This window comes from Cottoperca gobio, chromosome 10 (genome assembly GCF_900634415.1).
Source record: "Cottoperca gobio chromosome 10, fCotGob3.1, whole genome shotgun sequence".
Classification (NCBI taxonomy): Eukaryota; Metazoa; Chordata; class Actinopteri; order Perciformes; family Bovichtidae; genus Cottoperca; species Cottoperca gobio.
Window position 1 is genome coordinate 27,404,871 of NC_041364.1, and position 27,376 is coordinate 27,432,246.

General features: G+C 41.6%; 2 protein-coding genes across 4 annotated transcripts in view; both read right to left on the reverse strand.

Moving 5' to 3' along the window:
• Positions 1–15,504, reverse strand: part of sil1 (SIL1 nucleotide exchange factor) — a 28,262-nt gene extending 12,758 nt beyond the window's left edge. Inside the window, exon 1 of one of the 3 annotated variants that reach the window (XM_029441760.1) lies at positions 15,378–15,504. In XM_029441760.1, the coding sequence (XP_029297620.1) occupies positions 15,378–15,435 (58 nt within the window). In that variant the 5' untranslated portion in view covers positions 15,436–15,504. Of the gene's footprint in view, positions 1–9,456; positions 9,521–15,377 lie in introns of those variants that run through there. The other 2 variants (XM_029441762.1, XM_029441761.1) reach the window with 2 other exon arrangements.
• A 1,398-nt stretch (positions 15,505–16,902) lies between these two features.
• Positions 16,903–27,131, reverse strand: spdl1 (spindle apparatus coiled-coil protein 1; the record flags this gene model as incomplete). Its single annotated transcript, XM_029441158.1, has 12 exons — positions 16,903–17,583; positions 19,024–19,093; positions 19,235–19,438; positions 19,589–19,655; positions 19,851–19,971; positions 20,048–20,148; positions 21,909–22,049; positions 22,127–22,237; positions 22,481–22,579; positions 26,185–26,331; positions 26,422–26,616; positions 27,051–27,131. Coding segments are annotated over 12 exons (1,470 nt in total), but the record flags the coding sequence as incomplete, so codon positions are not given.
• Positions 27,132–27,376: the final 245 nt, after the last annotated feature.

Here is a 27,376-nt window from a genome sequence, read left to right on the forward strand (position 1 = left end):
CCCCCCCAAAGGAACCCCGTGCCCCCCACTGATTTTTAATTATTTAATATTCACAACTCACTTTTCACATTGAAAAGGTGCTCTTTTATTAAATAAACTAAACGTTTATGTTATTTATCTCATTTATGTGCACGTTTCTGTGTCTACCTGCACTGGTGTCAAACTCAAGGCCACAATTATATCCGGCCCGCAAGAAAATATAATTTCTCTATCATAACTGGCCCGCCGGTTTTGGTAATTAAATCAATGCATGGCACAACCACGGGAAAATACATATTTGAGGAAGTATCTAAATGTGTGAATAAAATGAAACTGCACCGGGACAAACTGACGGGACTGACGACAGATGGAGCCTGGGACGTGATGAAAAGAGTGGATTAGTGTAGGATGCGGGAGAAGATGCAGCAGGAGAACTGTGCAGGTGAGCTGACGGTGTATCACCGCATCACACACCAGGAAAGCGCTGTGTTGTAAAGCTCTGGAGATGGAACATGTAATAAGCGCCGTAACACAGACAGGAAACTTTATAAGAGTCAATGTAAGTCTTTTCCTGAGGAGATACATTCTGAACATGGCGGTGCGATGGCTGAGTCGAGGGAAAGTGCTGAATAGATTTTTCGAGTTGCGTGAGGAAGTCTGGCCGTTTTTGGAAGCAAAGGAAAACACACCACAGATCTCTGGGATCTCCCTACGCTGATTGACCTCCAGTGTAACGCCACACTCAAGACAAAGTATGACTCTGTGGGCGCTGCACAGTTTCCAAGCTTCGCCCCCGAAAACGATGCCTTAATTTTGTCCCTCTCTGTGATTGAGTTTGACACCCCTGGACTGCTTGCTTTGCGAAGTTTCTCTTCAGCCGTTAGGCTTATTGCCAGGGTGTTTGCTGCATCAGAGATGGGCATTGAGGAGCAACCAACAGCTAATGAAAGAATTTCAATCACAGAAAAAGAAAAGACTAAGCTTTTGGTTATGCCGTGCCGGATATGCCGTTATTTTCAGTGCCTTATCCCTTGACATTGCAGGATGGCTGGGTCAATGAAAACAACAGCATGACTTATTGGCCGCCGATATACCTCAGCAATATAACATTATTTTTAATGTCTGACCACCCAGGGAATCATGTCGAGTTTCATAAACGAACTTTGAACGAATACAAAGAAGGCAAAGCATTTAGACTGTTTGACTCTGGCTGGTTGAAACAAATATCTTTCAATCCTCTCGCAAATTCTGAGTATTGCTTTTTGAAAGCAAATTATACTCATTCAATGAACATTTCCCATACGCCACATTCAGCATGGATCTGCGCAGTCAAGAAAACTGGCGATATCATAAGTGCTTATTGCAGTTGTGTTGAAGGGTAAGCTATTATAAATATATACCTAACTTGTGTTTGTTCCTTTTTGATGATTTGGGGTTTGACACATACCCCAGGTCGAGTTCAGGATCAGGGAATTCATTTGTTGGTTTTCCTTGCATGAAATGCTCACTGCAAATCCGCAAAAACTTCTTGGGCTCCCAAGACTTCCCATTGTAATCCTGTCTCTTTACAGCTTTGGTCCATGCTAGCCTTCTATCATTGTTCTTTAGTGCTGTTGGAAATGGAAATAGTTCGAACGGGGGCTTGCAGTCGCAATTTTTCATCAAACGAGTGCAATCGTGAAGCTCACAATGAGATTCAGCCCATTTATTTAGCTTTCTCCCACTGTTTGAACATCCTTTCACCAGACAATTTTGGTGTCCAAATCCCATAACTAGAAGAGCGATGATTACACACTAAAAACTAGCCAAATACAATGTAAACACGCAGAGAACAAATCCAATATGGCGGCCCTTGTAGAGTTGGTGCTCACTTTTCTAGGACAGCCACATGCACATGCATTGCGATTCCACCGGAAGCCCGAAACTCCGATTCCATGTATAGTTTAAGACATGCAGCAAATGGCCACTGGTCGAATTCTGCTGCAGCAAGCCTTTGAAAGTGGGTCGCCTGCTGTACGAGCTGCGCCACCGTGGCTGGTCTACATGTGGGATGTACATTATTCTTTCAACAGATTTACATTTGGTTTCTTTACCTGCTCACAAGGAAGATGATGCTGGCGTGCATAACAATTGTTTCGCTAGTTGGCTGGTGTCAGGTAAATTAATCCATATTGGAAAGACTATCGTATGTATTTGTTTACCTCAATCAATATATATATATATCTACACTACGAATGTTTCTCTGCAATTATGTATTTTCTGCACTGAGTGTATAACAAACATAATAGGGGCACTTCCCCTTTAAGAAAACGGGTCAACAAACCATTACTTCCTGACTGCTGACGGAGGATCGTGTTGGCGCCAAACTGGGACCAATGAGGAGAAGGTCAACGCCTACTCCATGTATTAGATGCGATGATTTCAAATGTTTCGGGACACACTGGAGCGGCGCCGTGAGACCGCAACGATGGGGCTCTTTGAGCCATGCGGTCTATGGAAACGGCGACGCAAAATGTGTCCTCAGCTGAGAATATTTTCTATGTTTGACTTATCACGTTAAATAAATATATCGATTGAACTAGAGGATTGCTGTTTTGATTCGACATTTAAGCTCCGAGTTCTTCAGCTTTTCCCAACCCTTTAATTGGCGTCCCTGGGTGGGCTCCCGAAAGGAGAAGTGAAGAACGATCGCCGAGTATCGTTGACTGGTATTCATTGCATGTGCAAAAGATCAGGTGAGAGTGAACACCGGTTAAATCAAATACTCACTGCAGGTAGACTAGGAAAACTTATTAATGAATGCCAGCAACAATGTTCGACGGTCATAGCTAATACAACTGCTGTTAAACGATAAAAAGCAATCCTGAATGTTGAAATACAAGTGATAAGAGCAAGCATCGAAAATATTAATTGTGTTAACGATATTTATTAAAAGCCTATGGAGGGTTCCAGCACAGTTCTGGTTAGGGCCTCGTGCTCATATTAATCAAACAAATCCCAGGGGGTGTCCGGTCTGGTACCGGATAAAGCTTATGGTAAGCTTGCATTGAATGTAGTTTAATACGAAAACACCTTTGGAAGGTAGCTAAGAAAGCTTAGTTAGTTTAATGTTAAAAAAGTCCTTTGGAAGGCCGATAGGAATAGTTTAATTGAAAGACTTCTGGGAAGCCTAGCATTAGAAGCTAGTGTTGTTTACCAAAGGAGGATAGTGATTATAATCCTGAATTACGTGAGAACCGATGACGATCGCCTCATAGTCTCAGATGTTGTATATCATCTTCTTTGCAGCAAGCATAGTGTAAAACATGTAAAGATTTGTGTATTGTTGTATTGTTGTGAGTAAAGTGTGACTAAAGCAGGCCTAAGGCGAGGCTAAGCTAGCGCTGATATTTAGCTAATGCATTGGAGTTTGTAGAACGGGTGAAAACTGTTCTAACTGACTGGGGGACGGTTGTGAAATCAAAGAGAACCGTGGAGTGTATGTGAAGTAGTTTTAAATTGGAAAAACGTGAAAGAAGGAGACGTTTTTGTGAAAGGCCTCAGAGATTAGGACCAGCTAACGGTGGCCACGTGATGCTGGGTCGCTAATTCCGCCTACTTGAGGTTACGAGGCATGTGAAAGTAAATTGTGATAAACTAAACCTTGAGTCTTATGCTGGAGCATTTTGGGTGGAAATAAAATGCATAAGTGATGTAGTGCCCGAGGGATTAAACCAAAAATGCGAGTTTTCTCCAAACTGGAAGGAGAGAAAATTTAGAACAAAGAAACCTCCATTTTCTATCCTTCTTCATCCGGGGGGAATTTAAAAAACCCACATCCGGTTGATAGCTAAATGCCTCTGGTGGACAAAATTGAGACTACAACTAAAAGTTTATAGAAACTTTACAAAATTTAAACACCTCCACCTATAGGACGGCAATTAAAGCGCACCTAAATTTAAAACCGTGCACCAGCAGACAAATTGGTAAATTACAATTAAAATCCAATTGAATTGAGGAAAGCTAAAGAGAAGAAAAAGGTGAAACCAGAACCCCAGACTGTAGACCGGACGTGAGAAAAAGGACTGACAAGAGAACATGACTCCCCAGCAACGGGGATCCACACTTCCGGAACCAGGTTGTATATCTGCATTCACACACACTATCATAGTCAATTAAAGGAGGCTGAATTGTAAAGTGTAGAAAACTGTCTCTTATATGTTTTTGAGAAAACATGTTTAATAAGTGTGTGGATGACAGATATGTAGACTTTTTGTGTAATTCTGGAGCAGACAGAAATGATTAGAACAGAACAGAGCCGCAAAATACTCAGAATAAAGAGCGTAAAATAAAAACAATCAGCTAATGATAGATTAGGTTCAGAATAATAAATAATAATAAAAGACTTTAGTATCAGGCCATATTAGAGATGGTATCTGTTTAAGCAAGAAGTGTCAGCATAACCCATTTAACACACACGGTCACGGCTTCTTTGTATCCCTCTGTAAAAGGCCGGCGTGATTCCCTCTTGGATGGCTGTCCGTTCCCACCTCTCCCAAAAATATTAAGCAAACCTCATGACATTTTGTGAAAGACTATAATCGTCAACAGACGAATAGTAGGGAGATAGAATCTTCTGAGAGTTTAGTCTAAACAGTGTAGGGAGCTAGAAGCTCCTGAGGGTCCGATCGTAAATGTCATGAGGAAGAAATATGGTGAAGAGAGTTTGTAAGATAATAGGGAATGAAACAGCTGACAAATTATTTAAGAAAATAAAGTTTTGGTAAACTCATCTGTTTTAGAAATACCAGACTATAAGAAGCCTTTTATTTAAACAGCAGACTTCATGACATTAGTATTAACACAGAACCATGGAGATAAGAGTAGACCAGTGGTTCACTACTCTTCACAACTAGACCCAGTAGATAAGGCAATGCCTGACCGCACATGAGCAGTAACTGCAGCTTCAATGGCAGGTCAGGCCTCTGCATCAAGTGTTATTCAGGCCATTGACTTTAACAGTGACACATGCAGTGTCAGTTTTGTTTTCACAACCCCATCTGACTAGAATAATGTACAACTTTGATCCATCTACATTAATTCCAACAGCTGAGGACGGAGAACCACATGACTAAACGACAGAGACGGACAAGGAACTTCACCAAGACCAGACTTGACTGACGTTCCCTAAGAGGAACCAGAGATAGAAATGTTTGTTAACAGATCATGTAAAGTAACCTAGAGGATCCGAATGTGACAAGATTTCTGTAGTGACACAGACCGACGTATTAAAAGCAGAAGCTCTACCCAATCATCTGTCAGCAGAGCAGCAGAACTGATAGCATTGACAGAGACATGCAGATAAAAGAAAGACAAAGTTGTAAATATCTACACAGACAGTAACTATGCATGTTCAACATGTGTTTGCTCAACAAGTACAGCATAAAGGTATGGTAACATTGACTAACAAACCTATTACTCACTCTAATAGAAGACTTATTGAAGGCAGTACAGCTACCAAAGTATATTGCTTTATATAAAGGCACAACACATATGATAAGAACTGATCCAGTTTCAGTAGACAACAATATGTAAATGAGAAGACAAACACGCCAGAACACAAGACAGATATTGAAAGAGATGCAGAATGCAGCTATAAAGTAAGAACAAGCCGTTTGGACTAAGAATAATTACATACAAGACAGAGACGACTGACGAAAGAACACTTGACCAGAGAAGAACTCAGTACTACCAAGAACATATATAAATGTGTGTATTGAGACACGGTATTTGACCATGTCTCAAAAGGGGGAGTATTATATTGAGTATTATATTAATAGAGTATATTCATAGCATTTGATTCAAAGGCCGAATGCCGACTCCAATAAAATCCATGCAGATGTGCTGAAACGGATATTCTGAACTAAATAAATATGAAGGAAATAAATATAGTTTAACGATTATAGACTTGTACAAAATGAGCTGAAGTATTTCCAACACATACAGTAGACGCTATGACAGTAGCTAAAGTGTTTACAGCTAAATGAACTGTAAAATAAGGTAATGTGTGTAAAGGATGATAATAATAATAATGATGATAATAAGCTTTATGTAAGAATTGCAGGTCAAAGTACTTGCACTGCAAAAACATAAAACATTAGACAGAATAAGAACATTTAGGGTACAATAATCAGTGTTGATGTAAATAAGTGGGAAAGACTAATGGTATAAAAGAACACTGGAAATCATGCCAAGTTTCCCTATCTGTGCCGGGAAAACTATCAGAGCCATATTTAGAAATATACCACAATTGGGAAAGGAAGAAGAGGGAGAGAAAAATATATCCTGGTGACACATAAATATGTCACCACTCTTGTGAGAGACACTGACTCCATAAAGCAGAAACTGGACCTCTTCGTGGTGAAGTCTGACTACACAGGGAGGTGGTACCCATAGGGGCGCTTGTCTCACCATCAGTGAAGATTCAACAACCCGAAGTTTTAGAAGGGGACTGTGAAATGGGGGTCAGAGTCATCACAGGAGGGTGAGTATAGCCCTGTACACCTGAGACTGCACAACCACATCAAATTTGATTTCTGTGACGTAATAACCTGTCCCTCTCCCCTAACAATATGCAGAACAGATCAGGTGGGCAGAGGAGCACATCTGCGCCACGGAGAGGAGTGACATGTAAGAAAATAAATGATTGTGATCCATTATTCCTCACCATCGTTTCATCGCATCCCAGAGATTAGAGACTGTTTGTTTTAGGCAGCTGAGGTTTTAGGAGCAGGTCCACAAGGACACTTTAGGATAAAGGTAGAAAACAAGAAGACTGCAATCTCCAAGCAGTCAGTAGGAAAGGATATAAAGTTACTACAGTAAGAAATAGAATAGCAGGGAGACAGGATATGTGGAGAAGAATATGTGGCTTGACTGCAAACTGTATACCACTAGCTCAGTAAATATAGTGTGTGTGTGTGTGTGTGTGTGTGTGTGTGTGTGTGTGTGTGTGTACCAGTCAGGCCCCTCCTTGCTTTAAGCCCAGTCCCAGTAATACTCGGACCAATAACAGAGTAAACCTGTCTGTTAACAATGATGCACAGTGTAACAGAACCACTCAGCCCAATTTGCAAAAATCTCATTAAGAGATTTCCAACTCACAGAACCAATAGCACAAGACAGAAATATGTGCATTGATGACACTGGTCGAGCGTTTCTATGTTTGGCCCACAACAGGTCAAACTCTTGTGAGCTTGAACTCGGCTGAAGAGAAACACAGCACCTGGGGAGAGCTTCAGCTCCACAGCATACAAGAGATGCAGTAGGAGTCCCCCGGGGAGTGCCAGAGATCAAATTGGAGCAGGTTTTGACTCATTGTTTTGATGATGGGCAACTACTAATAAGAATGTGGACTAATTACATTCATTGCATCTAACAGAGGTTTATTAATTATTACAAGGGATGCCGTTAAGGGACAAGCTGAACAACAAGCAGCTTCCAGCTTATTGACATGATAGAATGTCTTTAGACATGCTCCGAGCAGAGAAAGGAGGTGTGTGTGCCATGTTTGGATCATCCTGTTGCACAATTATATCAAATAATACTGTTTCAGAGAGATCAGTTACTAGAGCCTTACAAAGATTGACAACATTATATAAAGAATTAGCAGAGAATTCAGGAGTAGAGAATTAGTCTGGTGATGCTATGGAAAGACGGTCCGGGAGATGGAGAGTTCTCATGTCACTGGTATCTTCAGCATTAATAGCTATATCAATATCAATCTGCACATTATCTCCACAGATTATATTTTGTAAATATTTATGCATTTTTTATATTCATGTACCAGCTAACCCAGAGCAAATTCTTTGTAGGTGAAAACCTACATGACAAGAAAGATTATTCTGATTCTGAATACTCACTGTATGTGGATGTTGCTATATACCATAAATTAGAAGCCGCATGACGAGATTGATTGATTCCACAATAACAAAACAAATGTACACGAGTATCAGCCCCTCTCCATAGATTTATGCAATTTGATAGAACTAGCCTGATTACAGAACAGAATTGCATTAGACATGTTGTTGGCTGAAAAAGGGGGTGTCTGCAAATTGTTTGGCTCTGTGTTGTACTTTCATCCCAAATAACACAGCCCCTGATGGATCCTTTACCAGAGCTTTGAAAGGACTTGACAGACTCAGCAAAGAGCTAGCATCAAACAGTGGGGTACTCATAGACTATGATATAGAGCAGGAACACGACAACCAGGAAGATGATTTCGTGTGAATAACTCTACAAAGTGTTTTTTGCTGCCATACCGAAGCCACTGACTTTATTGTAGTTAGTCTCTCAGTCGTATACAGATATTACAGTCTTATACAGACATTAAAAGTTTACTAATATTTACTGTCTTTTACTGGAAGTGTTTTTTATTATACTGAAACAAATTGTCTTTATGCTGGAATAACAAATGAAGTTCTTTGGTTTTATACAGAAGGTATTTTTTATGACTGGAATAAAAACAAGTGCACTATGAATGTATACCATATGCTGAATTTGTACACCACTCGGTGCCTTATATTTACTGGAGATTATACACACCATAAATGGTGTGTAAAGGGGGAATTGTCAGGTAAATTAATCCATATTGGAAAGACTATCGTATGTATTTGTTTACCTCAATCAATATATATATCTACACTACGAATATGTTTCTCTGCAATTATGTATTTTCTGCACTGAGTGTATTACAAACATAATAGGGGCACTTCCCCTTTAAGAAAACGGGTCAACAAACCATTACTTCCTGACTGCTGACGGAGGATCGTGTTGGCGCCAAACTGGGACCAATGAGGAGAAGGTCAACGCCTACTCCATGTATTAGATGCGATGATTTCAAATGTTTCGGGACACACTGGAGCGGAGCCGTGAGACCGCAACGATGGGGCTCTTTGAGCCATGCGGTCTATGGAAACGGCGACGCAAAATGTGTCCTCAGCTGAGAATATTTTCTATGTTTGACTTATCACGTTAAATAAATATATCGATTGAACTAGAGGATTGCTGTTTTGATTCGACATTTAAGCTCCGAGTTCTTCAGCTTTTCCCAACCCTTTACTGGCTCCATAATGATCCAATACAAACGCAATACCAACAACTCAACAGCAACAACGCATACAACGACAACAACCCACAAATTTGATTATGAGGCGGCTCAATTGCTGTTCGCTCCCCCTTAAATTTCGAATCGCACGCCAAACCCGAGGCTTCCAACGTCATCACATACGTCATCAACACAAGCATCGATTCGCGCTTCACAAAAAACCGCGATTGCTCGACACATACACGCTTCGAAGCCTCGACACGGAAGGACACATCACTACTGTTTCCTGTTTCCCAAGTGTTTGAGTCCCCGGCTTCCTCGACCCTGTTTCCGTGACCTAATTCTGTCTCTGCCTGATCCTTGTCTGCTGTGCTGCTACGCTGAGTATATACCTGTGTACCGAACCTGTTTCCTTGGCCCGATTCTGCCCCTGGATTATCCCTGCATGCTTTGTATGATTAACTGCCTATGCATGTACCATCGCCACTGCAAAGTTTCAGTAAAGACTATTCTCATTTACATTGATCTGCCTCTGAGTCGTGCTATTGAGTCCCACCCTCCTTCTGTCTTGATTATACCGTTACAAGTGAGGCTGCAGCACAAGATTTAATTAATTTGGGAGGGACTAAAGTTAGCATTGGAGTCCTCCGTTATATTGATATTGAGTCCTGGTATGGAATTAAGTGCTGATGGAATTATTTCCTTAAATTTAATCACAGCACTATCAGATAGACATCGAGCATAGGATAATTTGCCTACTGGCTTCTAGTCCAGTAACAGGACTTCAAAAGTTATTAACAAATGGTCTGATAAAAGAGGATTATGTGGACACACTGATAAACTTTCAATTTCAACACCATATCCCAGAACAAGGTCCAGAGTGTTGTATAAACAGTGAGTTGGTTCATGTACATTCTGACTGAACCCAATTGAATAAAACAATGAGATAAACACATTATTAAGGTTGTCACTATCAACATCCACATGAAAATTAAAGTCACCTACAATAATGACTTTATCTGTTTTAAGGATTAAACTTGATAAAAATTCCGATAGAAATTCCGATAGAAATTCAGAATACGGACCAGGAGGGCGGTACACAGTAACTAATAAAATTGGCTTTATTGTTTTCCATGTTGGGTTTGAGAGCGTAAGAACAAGGCTTTCAAAAGAATTATAGTTTAGTTTAGGATTGATTAATAGGTTTGAGTGGAATATGGCTGCAGCTCCACCTCCTCGGCCAGTGCCAGTGCCTGACATATTCTTCATGTCTCAGCCAGGTTTCAGTGAGACAAAATAAATAAATCTAATAATCTGATATTTTTTTGTTTTCACTTTTGCAGCGGTGGTGTTAATTGTTATTAGGTTTTCATGTATAACTCCTCTTCTGTTTACCATTGATTTTATTAATTTCAGTGGTCGTGGGGCAGACACAGTCACTATGGGGGTTTCAGTGGGTGACTGCCTGGAAGGAATGCATTGATATTATTTATTCATTATTTGCATCTGTATTTATTTATATTCGGATTGTGAATTATTATTAAATCCTCTCAATAAATTAATCATAGATTATTAAATAACCCAGAATATGATTAGGATTAATGTTTCAAGGAAAATTGAAATTACATAACTCATATCAAACCCGAAACTCAGGAATTATCAGCCTCACATGTAACTCTATTGATGATGATAAATAAAAATGTACAAAGCTCTCCTACTCTCTGAATTTAATTGTATCCATAATAAAAGTTAATTGGAGGAATAAACAGATGATGAAAAGAGAAATCTTTGGAAAGTTATTTGTGATCGGTTTTGTTTTTTGTCAACACAGATTTTAACTAGATGATAAAGCAGAAAACAAATAACATATAAAACTTAAGAAGTGATGCACTTGAGTTTGGTCTGTTATCCGTCTTCAAAACTCCAGTGATGTTGAGACGTATCAGATCAGTCCGATCAGCTGCAGCGTTCAATCCATTACTGATATCCAGTCAGGGGGAAATTAATATACTAATTCGGCAACACTTAAAGTGGTATTTCAGTGTGCTTATAAGAAGTGCACTTTATTGTAAGGCAGGCCTGGTTTTTGTAGTTTTTTTTTTACAGAACTGTTGATCCAAATAACTTCCCGCACTGCAAAGCCCTCCCTCAGGTCCTCAGCAACACACTCACCAAGCCTGAAGTAGATCGGTCCGAGTGTTGGAGAGATAAAAGTATTAAAGTATGATATTTAAGTATTCTTATAAATAGTGCACTTTTATATTAGTTTATTTAAAGCAGTATTTTAGTATACTTTTAAAAAGTTTATTAAATTAGAAATTCTTTTTTATAGGGGTTTTCTATTAAAGTGTAGTAAACTCAAGTGGGAGGCTGAAGTTCAGGAGGTCGAGGTGGTGGGACGTTCGGGAGTTTGATCCCGGCTTCCCCAGTCCGCATGGCAAGATACTGAACCCCTAAATTCCTGCTTTTTTCTTTTCTTTTTTAACCTCTTAAGAGGTGGGGGAATTTACCCGAATATATCTACAAACGACATACCCAAAGTAAATTGAAAGCTGCGCTTCAACCATTTGCAGTAGCTGCATGATTTTGGTTTCAATCAAAAGACAACTCTCTTTTTGTTCTTGCAAAACATTGCAAGTGCTTCTGGCACTTCTGATTCTGGTCTGAATATACTGAATTTGAAGAAAATACACTACGCCTGAAGTTTGTTGTTGAAAAAGATGCCTGAAGATGGGTATAGCTGGTAGGTATGAACTACACAATAGAAACATAGCACCAAGTGTTAAAAAAGAGTAACACCAGGCGTTCACAAGCTGTGCATTTGGAGATATAATATTTATTGATAAAAAGGTCATAAATAACTATTGGCCTTTACTATAAATAACTATTATATACCCAATATTCCCTGTCAGAAGTAATGACACAAAGTAAGTGAAGTATAAACAAAATAAATTGTAATATTTTTGTATTTTATGATTAATAAATACAATTATGAAAAAAGAATAACATTTGTAAAAGTAAAACCAAGGTTATCACATGTCTAAAGGTCCAGCAGTTCATTGGCTACACGATATGTGAGTCACCGGGAGACTGTGCTGCCGCTGGCTCCATTTGTAAACAAAAGAAGAGGGCTGGCACTTCCTTATCAAGTTGACACTCATTGGCTATTGAAGGTTGTCGATAAGGCATGGAAGCTCACAAGTCCCCAGCTGAGCGCCGCTATGTTGGAGTTCTCCCCGGTGGACGAGAGGGTCGCCTCCCTATGCCTTCGGGTTATGGGGGGGAAAACTCTGACTGTTGTTTGTGCCTATTCCCCAAACAGCAGTTTGGAGTATTCGGCCTTCTTGGAGAATGGAGGGCTCCAGTAGGGGACTCCGTAGTCTTGCTGACTCTGTAGTCTTGCTGGGAGACTTCAACGCACACATGGGAAACGATGGAGACACCTGGAGAGGCGTGATTGGGAGGAACGGCCTACCTGATCTGAACCCAAACGGTCGTTTGTTGTTGGACTTCTGTGCTAGTCATGGAATGGCCATTACCATGTTCGAACATAAGGATGCTCATAAGTGTACGTGGTACCAGAACACCCTAGGCCAAAGGTCAATGATCGATTTTGTGATCGTATCATCTGATCTGAGGACGCATGTTTTGGACACTCCGGAAACAGTTGCAGGGTACCGACGGAGTCGAAGGGCGGCAGCCTCTGCCGTGGCAGAGGCAAAGCAGCGGGTGTGGGAGAAGCTCGGAGAAGCTATTGAGAAGGACTTTCGGTCGGCACCAAGGTGCTTCTGGAAAACCACCTGGCACCTCAGGAGGGGAAGCGGGGAACCATCCAAGCTGTGTACAGCAAGGGTGGGACCCTGCTGACTTCGACTAAGAAGGTTATCGGGCGGTGGAAGGAGCACTTTGAGACACTCCTGAATCCGACTAACACGCCTATGCAAGCACCTGGGGGATCATCGTCAATTTCCCTGACAGAAGTCACTGAGGTAGTCAAACAACTCCACAGTGGCAAAGCCGCAGGGGTTGATGACATCTGTCCAGAAATGCTGAAGGCTTTGGGTGTTGAGGGGCTGTCTTGGTTGACACGCCTCGTCAACATTGCGTGGAAGTCTGGGACAATGCCTAGGGGGTGGCAGACCGGGGTGGTGGTTCCCCTATTCAAAAAGGGGGACCAGAGAGTGTGTGCCAACTACAGGGGTATCACACTTCCCTGGTAAAGTCTACTCAAAAGTACTGGAAAGGAGGGTTCGGCCGATAGTCGAACCTCTGAGTGAAGAGGAACAATGCGGATTCCGTCCTGGTCGTGGAACAACGGACCAACTCTTCACTCTCGCAAGGATCCTGGAGGGGGCCTGGGAGTATGCCTATCCGGTCTACATGCGTTTTGTGGATCTGGAGAAGGCATATAACCGGGTCCCCCGGGTGATACTGTGGGAGGTGCTGCGGGAGTATGGGGTGAGGGTGTCACTTTTGAGGGCCATCCAATCCCTGTACACCCAAAGCGTGAGTTGTGTCCGGAATCTCGGCAGTAAGTCGAACTCGTTCCCAGTGAATGTTGGCCTCGGCCAGGGCTGCGCTTTATCACCAATCCTATTTGTGATTTTCATGGACAGGATATCGAGGCGTAGTCGTGGAGGAGAGGGGATGCAGTTCTGTGGCCTGAGGATCTCATCGCTGCTCTTTGCAGATAATGTGGTCCTTATGGCATCATCGGTCTGTGACCTTCAACAGTCACTGGATCGGTTCGCAGCCTAGTGTGAAGCGGTTGGGATCAGCCTAGTGTGAAGCGGTTGAGGATCAGCACCTCAAAATGTGAGGCCATGGCTCTCAGCAGGAAACCGGTGGATTGCCTACTCCGGGTAGGGAAGGAGCCCTTACCCCAAGTGAAGGAGTTCAAGTACCTCTGAGTCTTGTTCGCGAGTGAGGGGACGATGGAGCGAGAGATTGGTCGGAGAATCGGAGCAGCGGGGGCGGTACTACAGTCGCTTTACCGCACCGTAGTGACAAAAAGAGAGCTGAGCCAGAAGGCAAAGCTTTCGATCTACCGGTCGATCTTCGTTCCTACCCTCACCTATGGTCATGAAGGCTGGGTCATGACCGAAAGAACGAGATCGCGGGTACAAGTGGTCGAAATGGGTTTTCTCAGATGGGTGGCTGGCGTCTCCCTTAGAGATAGGGTGAGAAATTCAGCCATCCGTGAGAGACTTGGAGTAGAGCCGCAGCTCCTTTGTGTTGAAAGGAGCCAGTTGAGGTGGTTCGGGCATCTAGTAAGGATGCCACGTGGGCGCCTCGGCGCGTCCAGCTGGGAGGAGACCCCAGGGAAGACCCAGGACTCGGTGGAGAGATTATATCTCCTCACTGGCCTGGGAACGCTTCGGGATGCCCCAGTCGGCAGATGTGGCCCGGAGCAGGGAAGTTTGGGGTTCCTTGAGCTGCTGCCCCCGCGAACCAACCCCTGATAAGCGATAGACGATGGATGAATAATTCTGCCTTATTATTATTTATACTAAAAACACATTTGAAATAACAAATTACATTCTGCAAGTGTATTTGTAGCAAGTGTAGCAGCATATTTTGAAGTATATTTGTAACTGTAGCCATTATATTGTTTCTATAATTATAATTTGTTACAGTTTCCAAGATAACCTCATGATTTACAATGTATTTAAGTTGTATTTGTTGTTCACATTATTTCATTTAGTATGTTTTATTGTGAAGTCTCGGCAGAAGTCTCGTTTGGTTGCTCCCGTGTGAATAAGACTCAACACCTGCAACCAAACAGTAAGCACGGACACTTGTCCCAGTCACAAAAAACTTCAATGCGGTCCTAACTACACCACAAGACTTTTGTAGCATGCAGCCAACAAGGTATAGTTGTTTGTATTGTACTGGTATTCACGTTGGTAAGAGGTTATGTTACATTGTTTGTTTGTTATGTTTAGTTTTCACGGTGGATCTGGAGGAGAGAAAGCTCCAAATAAACCCGTTAAAAGAAAGCCACTTGCCTGTGCTTCGAGGGAGTTACAGTATTGGTTGAGTGTTGTCCCATATGTTGGTATCGACATTTGTATAATTAGCCTGATCGATACAGTCACATTGGGCTCTACGTTTAACCATTAAATGGAGTAAGTAGATGTCAGGGTGGATTCAGAAGAGTCCACGTGTTCAACAGTTTGGTGTGACTGTCTACCCTTTCATGTCCGACAGCTAACTGGTGATGATCGTTAAACCAGTGCCGTAATCGTCTTGACGAACGGGAGGAGGCTGTCAGGTAAGAAAACAACACGCAGTAACGTTAGCAACAACTCACCTGTTTCAGTGACAAGATGCAGGCATGCGCTTTCACTTCTGACGCTACCCGCATCCATCTTCTCATTGGTCCACGTTGGTCTTCTTATTATTTAAACCTGTTAGAGCAGCTGGAAAACTGCATTGAGCATTACTGCCACCAGCTGGTACGGAGTGGTAATAATTCCATTTAGCTCTTCAGACATTTAACAGAAAGTGAGAAGCATTGGGTTATGCTACCACACTATTTAGCATGCTAGAGAAAGATTTACGTGAGCATTTTCTCATCAGTTATACATATACACCGCTACATGACTTGTCACTTATTCTCCAAAAAAGACTACATTTATTTCTAACTCACCTTATGTTGTGTTAAAAGCTCCGTACACCAACAGAATTTGCCAGGGAGCTTCGTTTGCGTTACACAATTTTTGCGGCGCACACTTTGAATTGAATCATAAAAAAGGCTCTTGACCAAAACACTGTCTGACATCCAGGCAAACTCTAGGAAGATAGTGGGCTATTTCAAGAGCAGCACTACTGCAAAGGTGAATTCCTTTATTTCATTGCAATATTCTAAATGACGCTGTTTTGTTTAAGTTGCTGCTGCAGTGACACTTGAATTAATCACTTTTTGTTGGCAATTGTCATAGGAGAGGCTGTCACAGGTGCAGGAGTAAATGGGCCAGCCGGCACTGAAGCTGATTCAAGAGCTGGATCAAAAGTCATTCCACTGTTATCAATGCTACACCACGCACTGGAGGAGGAAATAGGAATAGTCCAAACTCCAGAGAGCACAGCAATGGCTGAGAGTCTGAGGAGACAGTTACGCGAGAAACTAACAATTTGCAATGAATGAGCATCATATCACTGGCAACACTGCTCAATCCCAGGTTTAAAAAGATAGTCTTCTTTAGCCCCAATAAAGCAGCAGATGCCGAGAAGAGGCCCAGTTCTGAATGTGTTGAATCTGAATGAGTTATAAGAACCAGCGCGTCTTCTTCCTCCTCCTCGTCACAACCGCACATATCAGAAGCTTCTCAGCCTGTGACTCAAGGTAATGGATACTAGATACCTTCTAATCTTGTTATTGTATTTAGTCACTTAGTCTGTCTTAGGTAGCAGACTGTGGCATCGTTTGGACACTAGTCCTGCAGACTAGGACCCAAAATGTCACTGCGGCCGTAGCAGTGGAGGTCCGAACGTACCTGGCTGAACCAAACATTGGGAGATTGGAGAACCCCCTGCAGTATTGGGAAGGACAGACAAATGTATATCCAAACTTGTACAAACTTGCTGTTGCGTTTCTCTGTACCCCAGCTTCATCTGTGCCCTGTGAAAGGGTGTTTTCTAAAGCAGGCGAAATCATCTCAAAGGAAAAAAACGCCTGAAGCCCAGCACTGTGGAAAAGTTATTTTTAAATAAAAATGAATAACATTTTGTCCTTAGTAACATAAGCAGTCACAAACCAAGTTGTACAAGCACATTCACATCCCTCCCCAATTGGTTTCCACTTTCCCTTTTGATCCCACCATTGACACACCATATTAATAAGTCAATAATTTATGTATTGGCATCAAACATCATTCATTCAAAGCTTCACACACCAAAGCCATCCCATTATAATCACTCTGCCGGTTTTACATGTATTGTCCACTTGATGGCACAGAGCAAATGAAGCACCATGAAGCATCGGCCCACGAGTGAACCAAGTGGATAGAAAGTTTCAAAGCTTCAGCTCGCCATCACTACACACAAGTCACGTGATCCAATTCAACAAGACTTTCTAAACCCAGGGTCCGACAGACACATTATTTCATAGCACGTATGTTTCAGAAGACGTGTTGCTTACATTTTCAGCCACCACTATGCAAAACAATTCATGTTGAAGAATTAACAGAATTGAAGTTAAGTGATTAATAGTTATGCTTTGGAAAACTGAACACAGAATTATTTTATTTGCTAAATGTTTTTAATACTTTAAGATTTACATATATTGACAGAGAGCAAACACAGTAAAGTCTGCAGAAAGAATGGCAAAAATGGAAACATTTGAATGATTATCGATCTATATCTATTAACATATACATGATTGCTACTGCTGGGCACAGTCGTTCTCCATGCTGCTGTTGGAGCTGACATGGATCACTTCAACAGTTTCTTTCTTTCTTCTCTCTCTCTTGTTCTGCTGCTGCTCCTCCTCCTCTTTACAGTCAGTCACAGAAGAGCTGAGGGCAGAATCACAAATATACATTCCAATCACTCAATGTCACTGTTCATTTGAATACCTGCTAGTCTTTTGTCTCTCATTAGTTTTAGTCTAAATCTACAGTATTTCCCCAAGTATGAATTTACACGTTATGTTTCTTTTGCTTATTGCACACCAGATATATAATTTCATGGGATTTACTGACCAAAAAGGTTCCCTGTAGAGATTTTGAACGTTTAAGGCCCTGACACACCAAGCCGAAGCTTGACGTTTAGTAGTGCTATGGTCCCCGTTTGTATCATGCATATGCACACGTGGAAACATCAGTCCTGCCGATATTCTCGCAGCATTCCATTTATCTACTGGTTGCGATAAGGCTCCCACACCAAGCCGACGGTCGGCTGTCAGTCAATGTGGGGCTGTCGGTGAGCATTTGGGCTCTAGTTTTGCGGTGCGGGACACACCGCTGGAAGGAAACATCTAGGTTTCATCATCATCATCATGTGGCCATCTGGAATGAAGATAAGTGGCGGGCGAGAGTGACGTTAAGCTTTGTTTTGATGCGTGTACCTTAACAACGATTTGTGTATCTGCAGTCACACAGGTCTTCCGGCTTCCCTTTTTATATGACAAGACTACTGGCGCCTGCTGGTATGGAAAGTAATTTCCTCTCACGCAGGAGCAGAACGTATGTGCTTGTTGGCTGTAGTGTTTGCAGTGTGTTCAGTTCATCACAAGACACACAAGCCAGGTAACCATGGATGCAAACAAATCAGAGTTTAAATTACTTAAAAGTTGTACACTAACAAAACAAAATAGTACACCAAGAAGAGTACAGTTTTGTTTCTGACATGGTGTGCACTTTTATTGTACAAACTTTTGCTTTCATTTTAGCATTGGAATTGTTATTTATACTTGTTTTAGTCAACAGAACCATAGGACATTTAGTGTCGATTAGGTCATTGAAAATGCTTTAAATCATGCATTTCCTGATTATCCAGGAAGGAAATATCCGGATGTTACTGAATGTTTTGTGAAGTTTCCCTTTAATAAAATAGGCAATGGCTAGTATGACTAAAACACAATGCTGGATTGAATGTATTATTCAGACACAGGAACAAGAGTCATCATGAATTCAAATGAGATGGTTGCTGAACATCAGGGAAACCTGCAGATGTGGAGGAGCAGTTCTGCTGCACTAGGTGAAAGGCAAGCTGTTTGTTTGCAATAAAGCGAAGGAAGGCAGGTAGGGACTGGTGCTGTGTGTGTGTGTGTGTGTGTGTGTGTGTGTGTGTGTGTGTGTGTGTGTGTGAACACACCTCCCTGCTCTAGTGTGTGTGTTGATAATAGCTACAACAAAATGGCTTCCTGACTGAATGAGCAGCACAACGCAGCATAAAGCCTATTAATGTTCTATATGTGTTGCATGCATCTGTACGCTTGGCACAGACATACTGACGTGGGGTTTGGAATCTCAGCAGGCTCATCTCGGCTGATCTTCACACACTTGGCAGGCTGTGGCTCCGGCTCTAAACCCAGAACACAAAATGACAATGATTAACGGTGCCATCACATAACACGAGTACTTAATGCTTGCCCTTGCTGTTGTGTGTATTGCTTATGTAATATAACTGGACTCAATGTTAATTCACATTCTTATCCCTACTGACCTGCAATGTGCAATTGTGTGGAGCTCACGGTCTCAGCTGTACAACAACAATCTGCTTCAGGGTCTGCAGTTTTAGTATTTGTGACATCCATCTCCATGGCAACAACCCGCTCTCCCTTGTCAAGCGTGGTTTCCTCAGAGGAGGGTATGATGTCAAAAGGAAGTTTCTCTCCCTTTCTCTTCTGGGTCAGATTCTTTTTTGCCTCTAGGAGACAAATATTACCAGAGGCAGCAATGTTGCAGTCATACAGTGACACCACACAGACTGGCATCCATGTTGTTACAAAGGCAGCCAGCCTCACATTTCTACCCACAACACAGACATGTGCAGACATGGCTCTGCTGTTCTCCTTACCTTTGGGTTCATACTTGTGTTGGAGCTCCTCGACTCGGAGATGCAGTTTGATCTTGTCACTCTGAGTCTGTAGCAGGGACCAGAGATATACAAGGAGTCTGTAACTCAAGGTTAGGTTGCATCTCTCCAGCTGGGTGTATTAACATTGTTACATGAGGGATCACTGTATCTACAGTTGCTGTGTGCAGGAAAACAGGTTTGGCTCTGCTCTCCTTTCTTTGATCACAATGTATTGCTGCTTCAGAGTATTGTGGAACGTCACCTGTTTGAGGCGCTGTTCAGATGAGAAGAGTTTCCTCTCCAGCGCTAAAGCTCTCTGGCTCTCTGACAGAGATTTCATCCTCTGCAGGGAAAGCTCATCTGCCAGAAGCTCTGCGTGCTTACTGACAACACACACAACGGGAATTTCAGTACACACACCCCCACTCCCACACATACCCCCACCTACACACAACTCACAGATTGTCGTTGAGCTTCATTTCGAGCAGGTCAGTGTAGTAGGTCTCATCTTGGCCGTCACCGCTTTCTGCTGTAGCAGAATTAGCTGACTTCAACACAATCTGCACAAACACACAAAAAAAAAAATTCTTCAAATGTTGAGTCAAAGGCAAATCAAATGCATCCTTCACCAGACTTTCATACATGTAATGTCCTGTTCTGCTAATCAAGTGTAATGCTCATCATTGTCCTCCAGGTTCTGGACAATAAAGTCTGTACAACATCATTTGTTTTTGGCGTCTATAAATATTAGAGTTGTTGAGAAGATGAAATGTCTCCATGCGTTTGATTTTCCCTTTGTGTCACCACTTGTCCCGGACATGGTCATCTTACACTTTACACCATATTGGTCTCAACATGTGTCATGTTATATAATTTATTATTTTATCTACTATTATTTATATTTATAATATAATTTAACATTGCTTCACTTTCTAACCGGGGCATTCTGTTGGTTTACATCCGAGCACATTATTATGTGTCATTGTTTGTTCCTTTGTTGCAGGAGAGTTTAATGTTTGGGAGGGGCCCGCCCAGCATTTCCTTATTTTACGGTACTGGTGAAGTCATTGCTGACATCACTGGGGTTAGGGTTAGGGTTAGTTATTACTTTCCATTGAGGTTTTCGAATGAAGCTCTGAATATCTCTCGTAATATTTTATGACATTACCCTAAAAGTCAATTCGAAAAACAATTTGGATAAAGAGATTCATCGGATAAAATAAGTTAGTCTTTTTGAAAACGCACTCACCACTGGAATCGAATTCTACGAACAGTATAATAATAATACTTGTGACAGCCTCAGAGGTGGCCTTGTCCTTCCCATGTTGTGTGTTTAACCTGTGTTTCAGGAGGTTGATTGGTGGAGCTGAGACCTCATCATCTCCTCATCACTGATTCAGCACACTTGAGCAGGCTGCATCAGGCTATTAAGAGACCTGCAAGATTTTCTCTGTCTCTTCCCTCTGGCCTGCTATTTGTATTTTGCTTGTACTTTGGGTATCATTCACTTTATTAAACCATATAGCAACGTTATTGATTGTGTGGTCTCCCTCCTTGTCGCCTCCTCTCGAGCCAGGTTGTGACATACTGTATAGTGTATTTTAATACCAGCTTCAAACGCAATCAGTATAAAAAAAAAAAAAACAGCGCATCATTCAAATGTTGATTTAGAATTTGAATGTCACCGTTATGAATGAAGCTTCAAAGCTTACTATTCATGGTGAGTCGTAGGTACCGGAGCAGAATGTGAGAGGGTTGGAACGCCAGATAAAGCGATGCGCCAAGTTTTAGAAAAATCCACTCTGCACTCCTTTCAAAATCCTCCCGCTGGCACTCTACTCACATGCTCCGCTTCTAAAAGGGGTGTTTTCTCTGTTGATCCAGGGTTACCACACCTTTTTAAACATCACATTCAAGATTTTCCAGGCCCAATTCCCTCAAATTTAAGGACCCAACACAGCACAGTTTGAGAGACTGATCAAGAATAATTACCATCTATTTCGCCTATAAATTCACAAACTCCCCATGTGGGCACCCTGGTAGCTCATGTAGTAGCACCCATATATAAAGGCTGAGTCCTTGCCACAACGGCCCGGGGTTCGAGTCCGACCCGTGGCCATTTGCTGTATGTCGTCCCCCTTCTCTCTCCCCCTTTCCTAATCTACATCGCACTGTCATTAAAGGCATAAAAAGCCAAAAAAAAAAAACTTAAAAAAAAAAAGATTTCCCCGTTGTGGGACTACCAAAGGATTTCTGATTGTGAAATTCTAAGGTCCTGTGGGAACCGTGCATATAAAACTTGTAGGTTTGAAGCACTCACCTCCATCTTCTCCAGTCTTTGCAGTTTAGTCGTTAGATTTTGGATCTCTTCATTTTTATCTGAGAGCATTGACTGGAGTCTTTCCAGCTGAGCAGGATCAGCCCTGGAACCCTGGAGCTGCATCAGGGCGGCTATCTGGACCTGCAAAATCATTCAAGTTACAAACAAACTGTGCATGTTAGCAGGCATGTGTCAGTGCACAGCACAACACACAGTACCTTCATGCGCTGCAGCTGCTGTTTGCTGAAGGCGTGTTGTTTCTGCAGTGACACATTCTGGACCTTCATACTGATGAGCTGTCTCGCCATCTCAGCGCGCTTATCCTCCAACTGCAATACACAAAGTCCACATATGCACACTGAGGTTTGCATTTCATTAAAACCCGAAAAGTAGTTTACCTTTAACGGCAAATATTAAACTGCACAATGATGTTCTCAACTGTACAATGTTGGAGTTAGAGAATTATTGTCAATTTGGACATTTTGAGACTGGGTAGAACAACGTTTACATTAAACAATTAAGTTTTCTCCTTCAGCAATGAGCGCTTTCCTTGCTGTTGGTTTGATTCTTACCTCAGCGAACAGAGAGTTCCCCTTACTGTTGGGATCTTGGGCCTGCTGTAGAATCTGCTCCAGCTGAACCTGGAGGTCCCTGTTTGCTTCTCGAGCTTTCTGTGGAGACAGAGAGGCAATAAAGCGTGACAGTGTGTAAACATGCACTTACAGTAAAGTAGTGATGGGGCTGCAGTCAGATGAAGGGAAAAATCATTTCACATAATGCATCTTGTTATTCTAAATAGTTAAATATTAAAACTGAATACTCTCTAGAAGTCTGAATAAGTCAGTGAACATTTGGCTGTATCTAAAATTCAGACACATTTACGCTGTGGGGAAAAGCTTCTATAATGGGTTACACCACCTGAGCTACACTCACAGACAGAAGCTCCAGATGAGAGGCTAGTCATTGCTCATGCTCATGTGAAAACTGTTCGAAGACACAGCCAAGATATCTGCAGGCTAAAATTGAGAGCGCAGGACACTGGTTGAGGGGTAACTATGTTGTTGCACCTCAAGGAACCAGGCATTTTGTGAACATGTGTGCCAACGACAACATCAACAAGTATGACTGTAGTGCAATATTCCTAGTTTCCTATGGGGTTTATGTGACAAAACATGGTTTGGGGATTCCTCTTGGTGAAAGATCTTGTAGTGTGTGACCCCGTCGCAGGTTAGTCATGTAGTGTGAAAACCACGACCACTTCAAGACGGACCACAGTACACCCGTGGCCAAATGTTTCTGATGAAAAATGCCGCTCCTCACCCCGGCAGTAGCGTCAAATGGATATACTTTTAAATGTAAGTATTGGGTTTCAACTCGCTCGAATAGCTAACGATACAAATGTTATGAAATCAAAGACCTTAAAACATAACATTTTCGCTAAAATGATAGGTTAAGTTACGGGACGTTAGTGCCGATGCTAGTTAAGCTAGCTGCTCAGCAGCTGCTTGGCTGCCGGCATCCGACCTAAGTTAGCCTTTTAAAGTAGAACTTTTAAGACCTTAACCTTAACTAAGAGTTGTAAATGTTAATTTATATTTTACATAGATTGTGGCGATTGTATAGATAATGTATACTTCATATTACCTGCTTAGTTTTCTGACAGTTGAATATCACTTAAAAAGTCCAGAGCAATCGTTCGGATTGATTATACATATTTTATTATTTATAATATGTGTACTTATTTTGCAACTTAATCTGCTTTTGTTTAGTGGTGTATAGATAAACTTGCTCTAACATTTTGTTTTGTTTTGTTTTAGGGAGAAGGAGATGGAGGCAGAAGAGAGGAGAGGATGGAGAGCAGGGAGAGGATGGAGAGCAGGGAGAGGATGGAGAGCAGGGAGAGGATGGAGAGCAGGGAGAGGATGGAGAGACTCTCTGCTGGAGAAACTTGTTGACAAATGTAAATTAATTGAAATAAATAATATATATAATGATGAATATATTGTGCATTTAATTTACATGAAAAGTAATGAAAACTTAATTGATTTCAAGATTCAAGTTTTTTATTTTGTACATACGATTTATTAATTTAGAAAAGGGATCATTTAATTTAGAAAATTACCTATCAATGAATGCAATTAATTATCGAACAAAGAAAATGATTGAATGATTATCATAAACAAAAGTATGATAAAAATAATATTTACAGTATATACAAATAAAGTTTGCTGCTGGCCACAATAAAGCCCCTGGTGTCTCCTGATGCATCATGTGGGGGGGGGGGGGGGGTCTCCAGAGTGTGTATGAGATGCCCCTCCACCGTCTAAAATACTCGCCGGTGATAACGCATATTTTCTGTAATGATTGAAAATTAAAAAATTAAAGTATTATCTCTGGTTCCGTTCTCTGGGAAAAAATGCTAAAGTAAGCCTTCAACTGCGCTTGATAACCTCAGATAGTTGCTAGGCAACGGGAGCGGAAAAATGTAGGGGCGTGAACAGCTGGTGACGTACCAGGAAGTCCCTGTAGACCGGACAGTCTCAATTCATGGTCCGCGAAGGCTGAACCGAGCTGTCCTGGCCTCTAAAGACCGTGAAGGCTCCGTCCTACGAAGGCTGCAGCCCATGAATTGAGACATTATATTTTAGTTGTAGCAGCGAGGCTGCAAGTCGTTTTCTTGTTTCTGCCACTTTGGATTAAACCAAAACAAACTATGAAAAGACTGGACGGAGCGCAGCTAACTGTTAGCATGCTAATTCAGTAGATATTGTGGAAACATGAATTTATCACCAAACTTAGTATCACTTGCTTAATCTTAGATTTACACTGCACTGTTATACCTTGATCAATGTACCATACACATTACTATGTATGATGTTGTATTCTTATACTTTTGAATCAGAACTGTATGCATGTCTATGTTGAAAAGAGTACTCACACACAGAGCGTTTCAAACTGTGGCTCACTGGGTGCAGGGAGACTTTGTTTAGACTATATAAGGTATGCGTGAGAAAAGATGCCCACTCCGCTATCATAGCAGGTGTTGTGTTGAACTGTAGTAACCCAGGGCATGAGAAGACCCTGAGACTTCCTTGAACTGAGAAGATGTTGTGGTAAAACTGTAACACCCTGTGCCAGTTCCAGACACTGCCCAGAAATCTACTGTCTAGCATGTATACATAATGTAGTCTAAGTTCCAAGAAAATGTAGACACGCCTACCGCACCAACAAAGGCCATCATTGGATGGTGGCCTACACCGACCAATAAGAAGAAGGGACATTCCTAGTATGCTTGTAAGAGCTCATCTGGGCCTTTTGTGAAACTGCGACAGTTAACTACTTAGGTTGTCTGTGGAACAGTGAAGTCGATCGGCCATCATGAGTAGAGTTTTATGTTTTGCTGCACTTGATGTGAATAAATGACTTGATATTTAACCCAAGGGATTCTTGGTCCATCTCTTTGCAGATTTAATACGCAACAATATATCTGCAACACAACACATAGACGTCTTTGACATAACATCAACACTGTTACCTCTTCACACTCTGTTGATAATGTTAGTTCATTGTTTTAATGTTTTAAGTTTAAATTCTGGCAGATCTTACACATTGAACCTTTAAGGTGCGTTCAAGTAAAAATATGTATTAGGCGAAGGTAAAGTATAACATAATGCGGTGCGTTCAAATGTAATCTTGTAAAATATAGTTTTTAGTGAGAAACTCATTCGAAGTTACAGTTTTGAAGGAGATGTTTAGACAGCAATATAAAATCGATGATAAACCTGATAAACTTCCTAACAAAAAACAGTATTCAAACGTAACAAAGGAGCGTATGGGATTTATTGTCTTCTTTTAGTTTTTTACCGAGGTATCGAATCAATATAGAAAATATCGGGAATTTCACTGGTATTGGTATCAACTAATCAATTTCTGGTATAGTCACGTGCCTACTGTACATTTAGATTTACAGTGCATCTGGTTGCTTGATTAAAGCCAGATGAATGTGAGCTTCCCTTTGTCTTATTATTCAATTTCATTATGGACTTTTAAAGCAGATGTACTTTTGAGACCAGCTTTAAAGTGTTAATCTATGTTTGCTCTGAAGCAATTACAGTGATAACCCTGATGAGGTAGCTCTAAAATCCACAGATGTGTCGACATATTGAACATTGGCAGTTTCAGTCCAATCAATAATGGAACCTGCCTTCAATGGCCTGTCTTACAAAAAGCATACTAATGCGCACAACATGAGCAAAGTTGATGGTGGTATGTTTACCTCTAAAGAGTTAAAGCAGGATACAGCCTCTTTCTCTCGCTCCTCTTTCTCCTCCTTGCTTCGCTCCAGGTGACGCTGCAGCTTGCTATTGGTCAGATCAAGCTGCTCTCTGTCCCAACACTCCTGCCGTGTTTTCTGCAACTCCACCTGGTAGACAAAAAACATCCTCCAGACTTGATACAACTCTAGCTGATGGACAGCATGTGGAAGAGGCTAGTTAGCTCTGCTCCCCCTCACCTTAAGGGTCTCCAGCTCCATGATCTTCATCTGGACCTCCGTCACCTCAGATGTCATGGAGCTCTGTGTGTGTTCATTCAGAGCTCGCAGCTCCTCCATCTTGTTATTCAGGGTCTCAGTCTGTACCTCAAGTTTGCGTTTCAGCTGTTTCTTATTTAGCTGGGATTCCTCCAGAGCCGACTGCAACCTCAGCACCTGGGACAACATACAGGAACACACATAACCATTAGCTACATTCATGATTCCACCACTTTAATGCCAACCAAAATGTTTAAATCTCTCATTTAGCATAAAAAAGGATTTACTTTCCGAAGGGAAGATGTTTAATTGACAATTATTCAAGCGATTTCTTTTCCAATTCAATTAAAATATTGTAATGCATACATACAAATGGATATTCTCGCCGGTGATAAAGCATAACTTCAATAATGATTGAAAAAAAAAAAATTAAGTATTATCTCTGGTTCCGTTCTCTGGAACAAATGTTAAAGTAAGCAGACAACTGCGCTTGATAACTTCTGAGAGTTGCTAGAAGACGGGAGCGGCAAAATGTAGGGGCGTGAACAGCTGGTGACGTACTAGGAAGTCCCCCGTAGACAGGACCGTCTCATTTCAGAATCTCCGTATACCGCTCGGTTCAGCCTTTGCGGTATACGGAGATTCTGGCCTCCAAAGACCGCAAAGGCTACGTCCTGCGAAGGCTGCAGCCCCTGAATTGAGACACAGCCCTAAAGAGAAACCGCGCCACGAACGTGATCTCATGTAATAGTACATCACGTTGTATTGTAATCTCATGTAGTAATAGAAGTAGTAGTAGTACATCATGTTGTATTGTGATCTCATGTTGTAGTAGTAGTAGTACATCATGTTGTATTGTGATCTCATGTTGTAGTAGTAGTAGTAGTAGTACATCCAGTTGTATTGTGATCTCATGTAGTAGTAGTAGTAGTAGTAG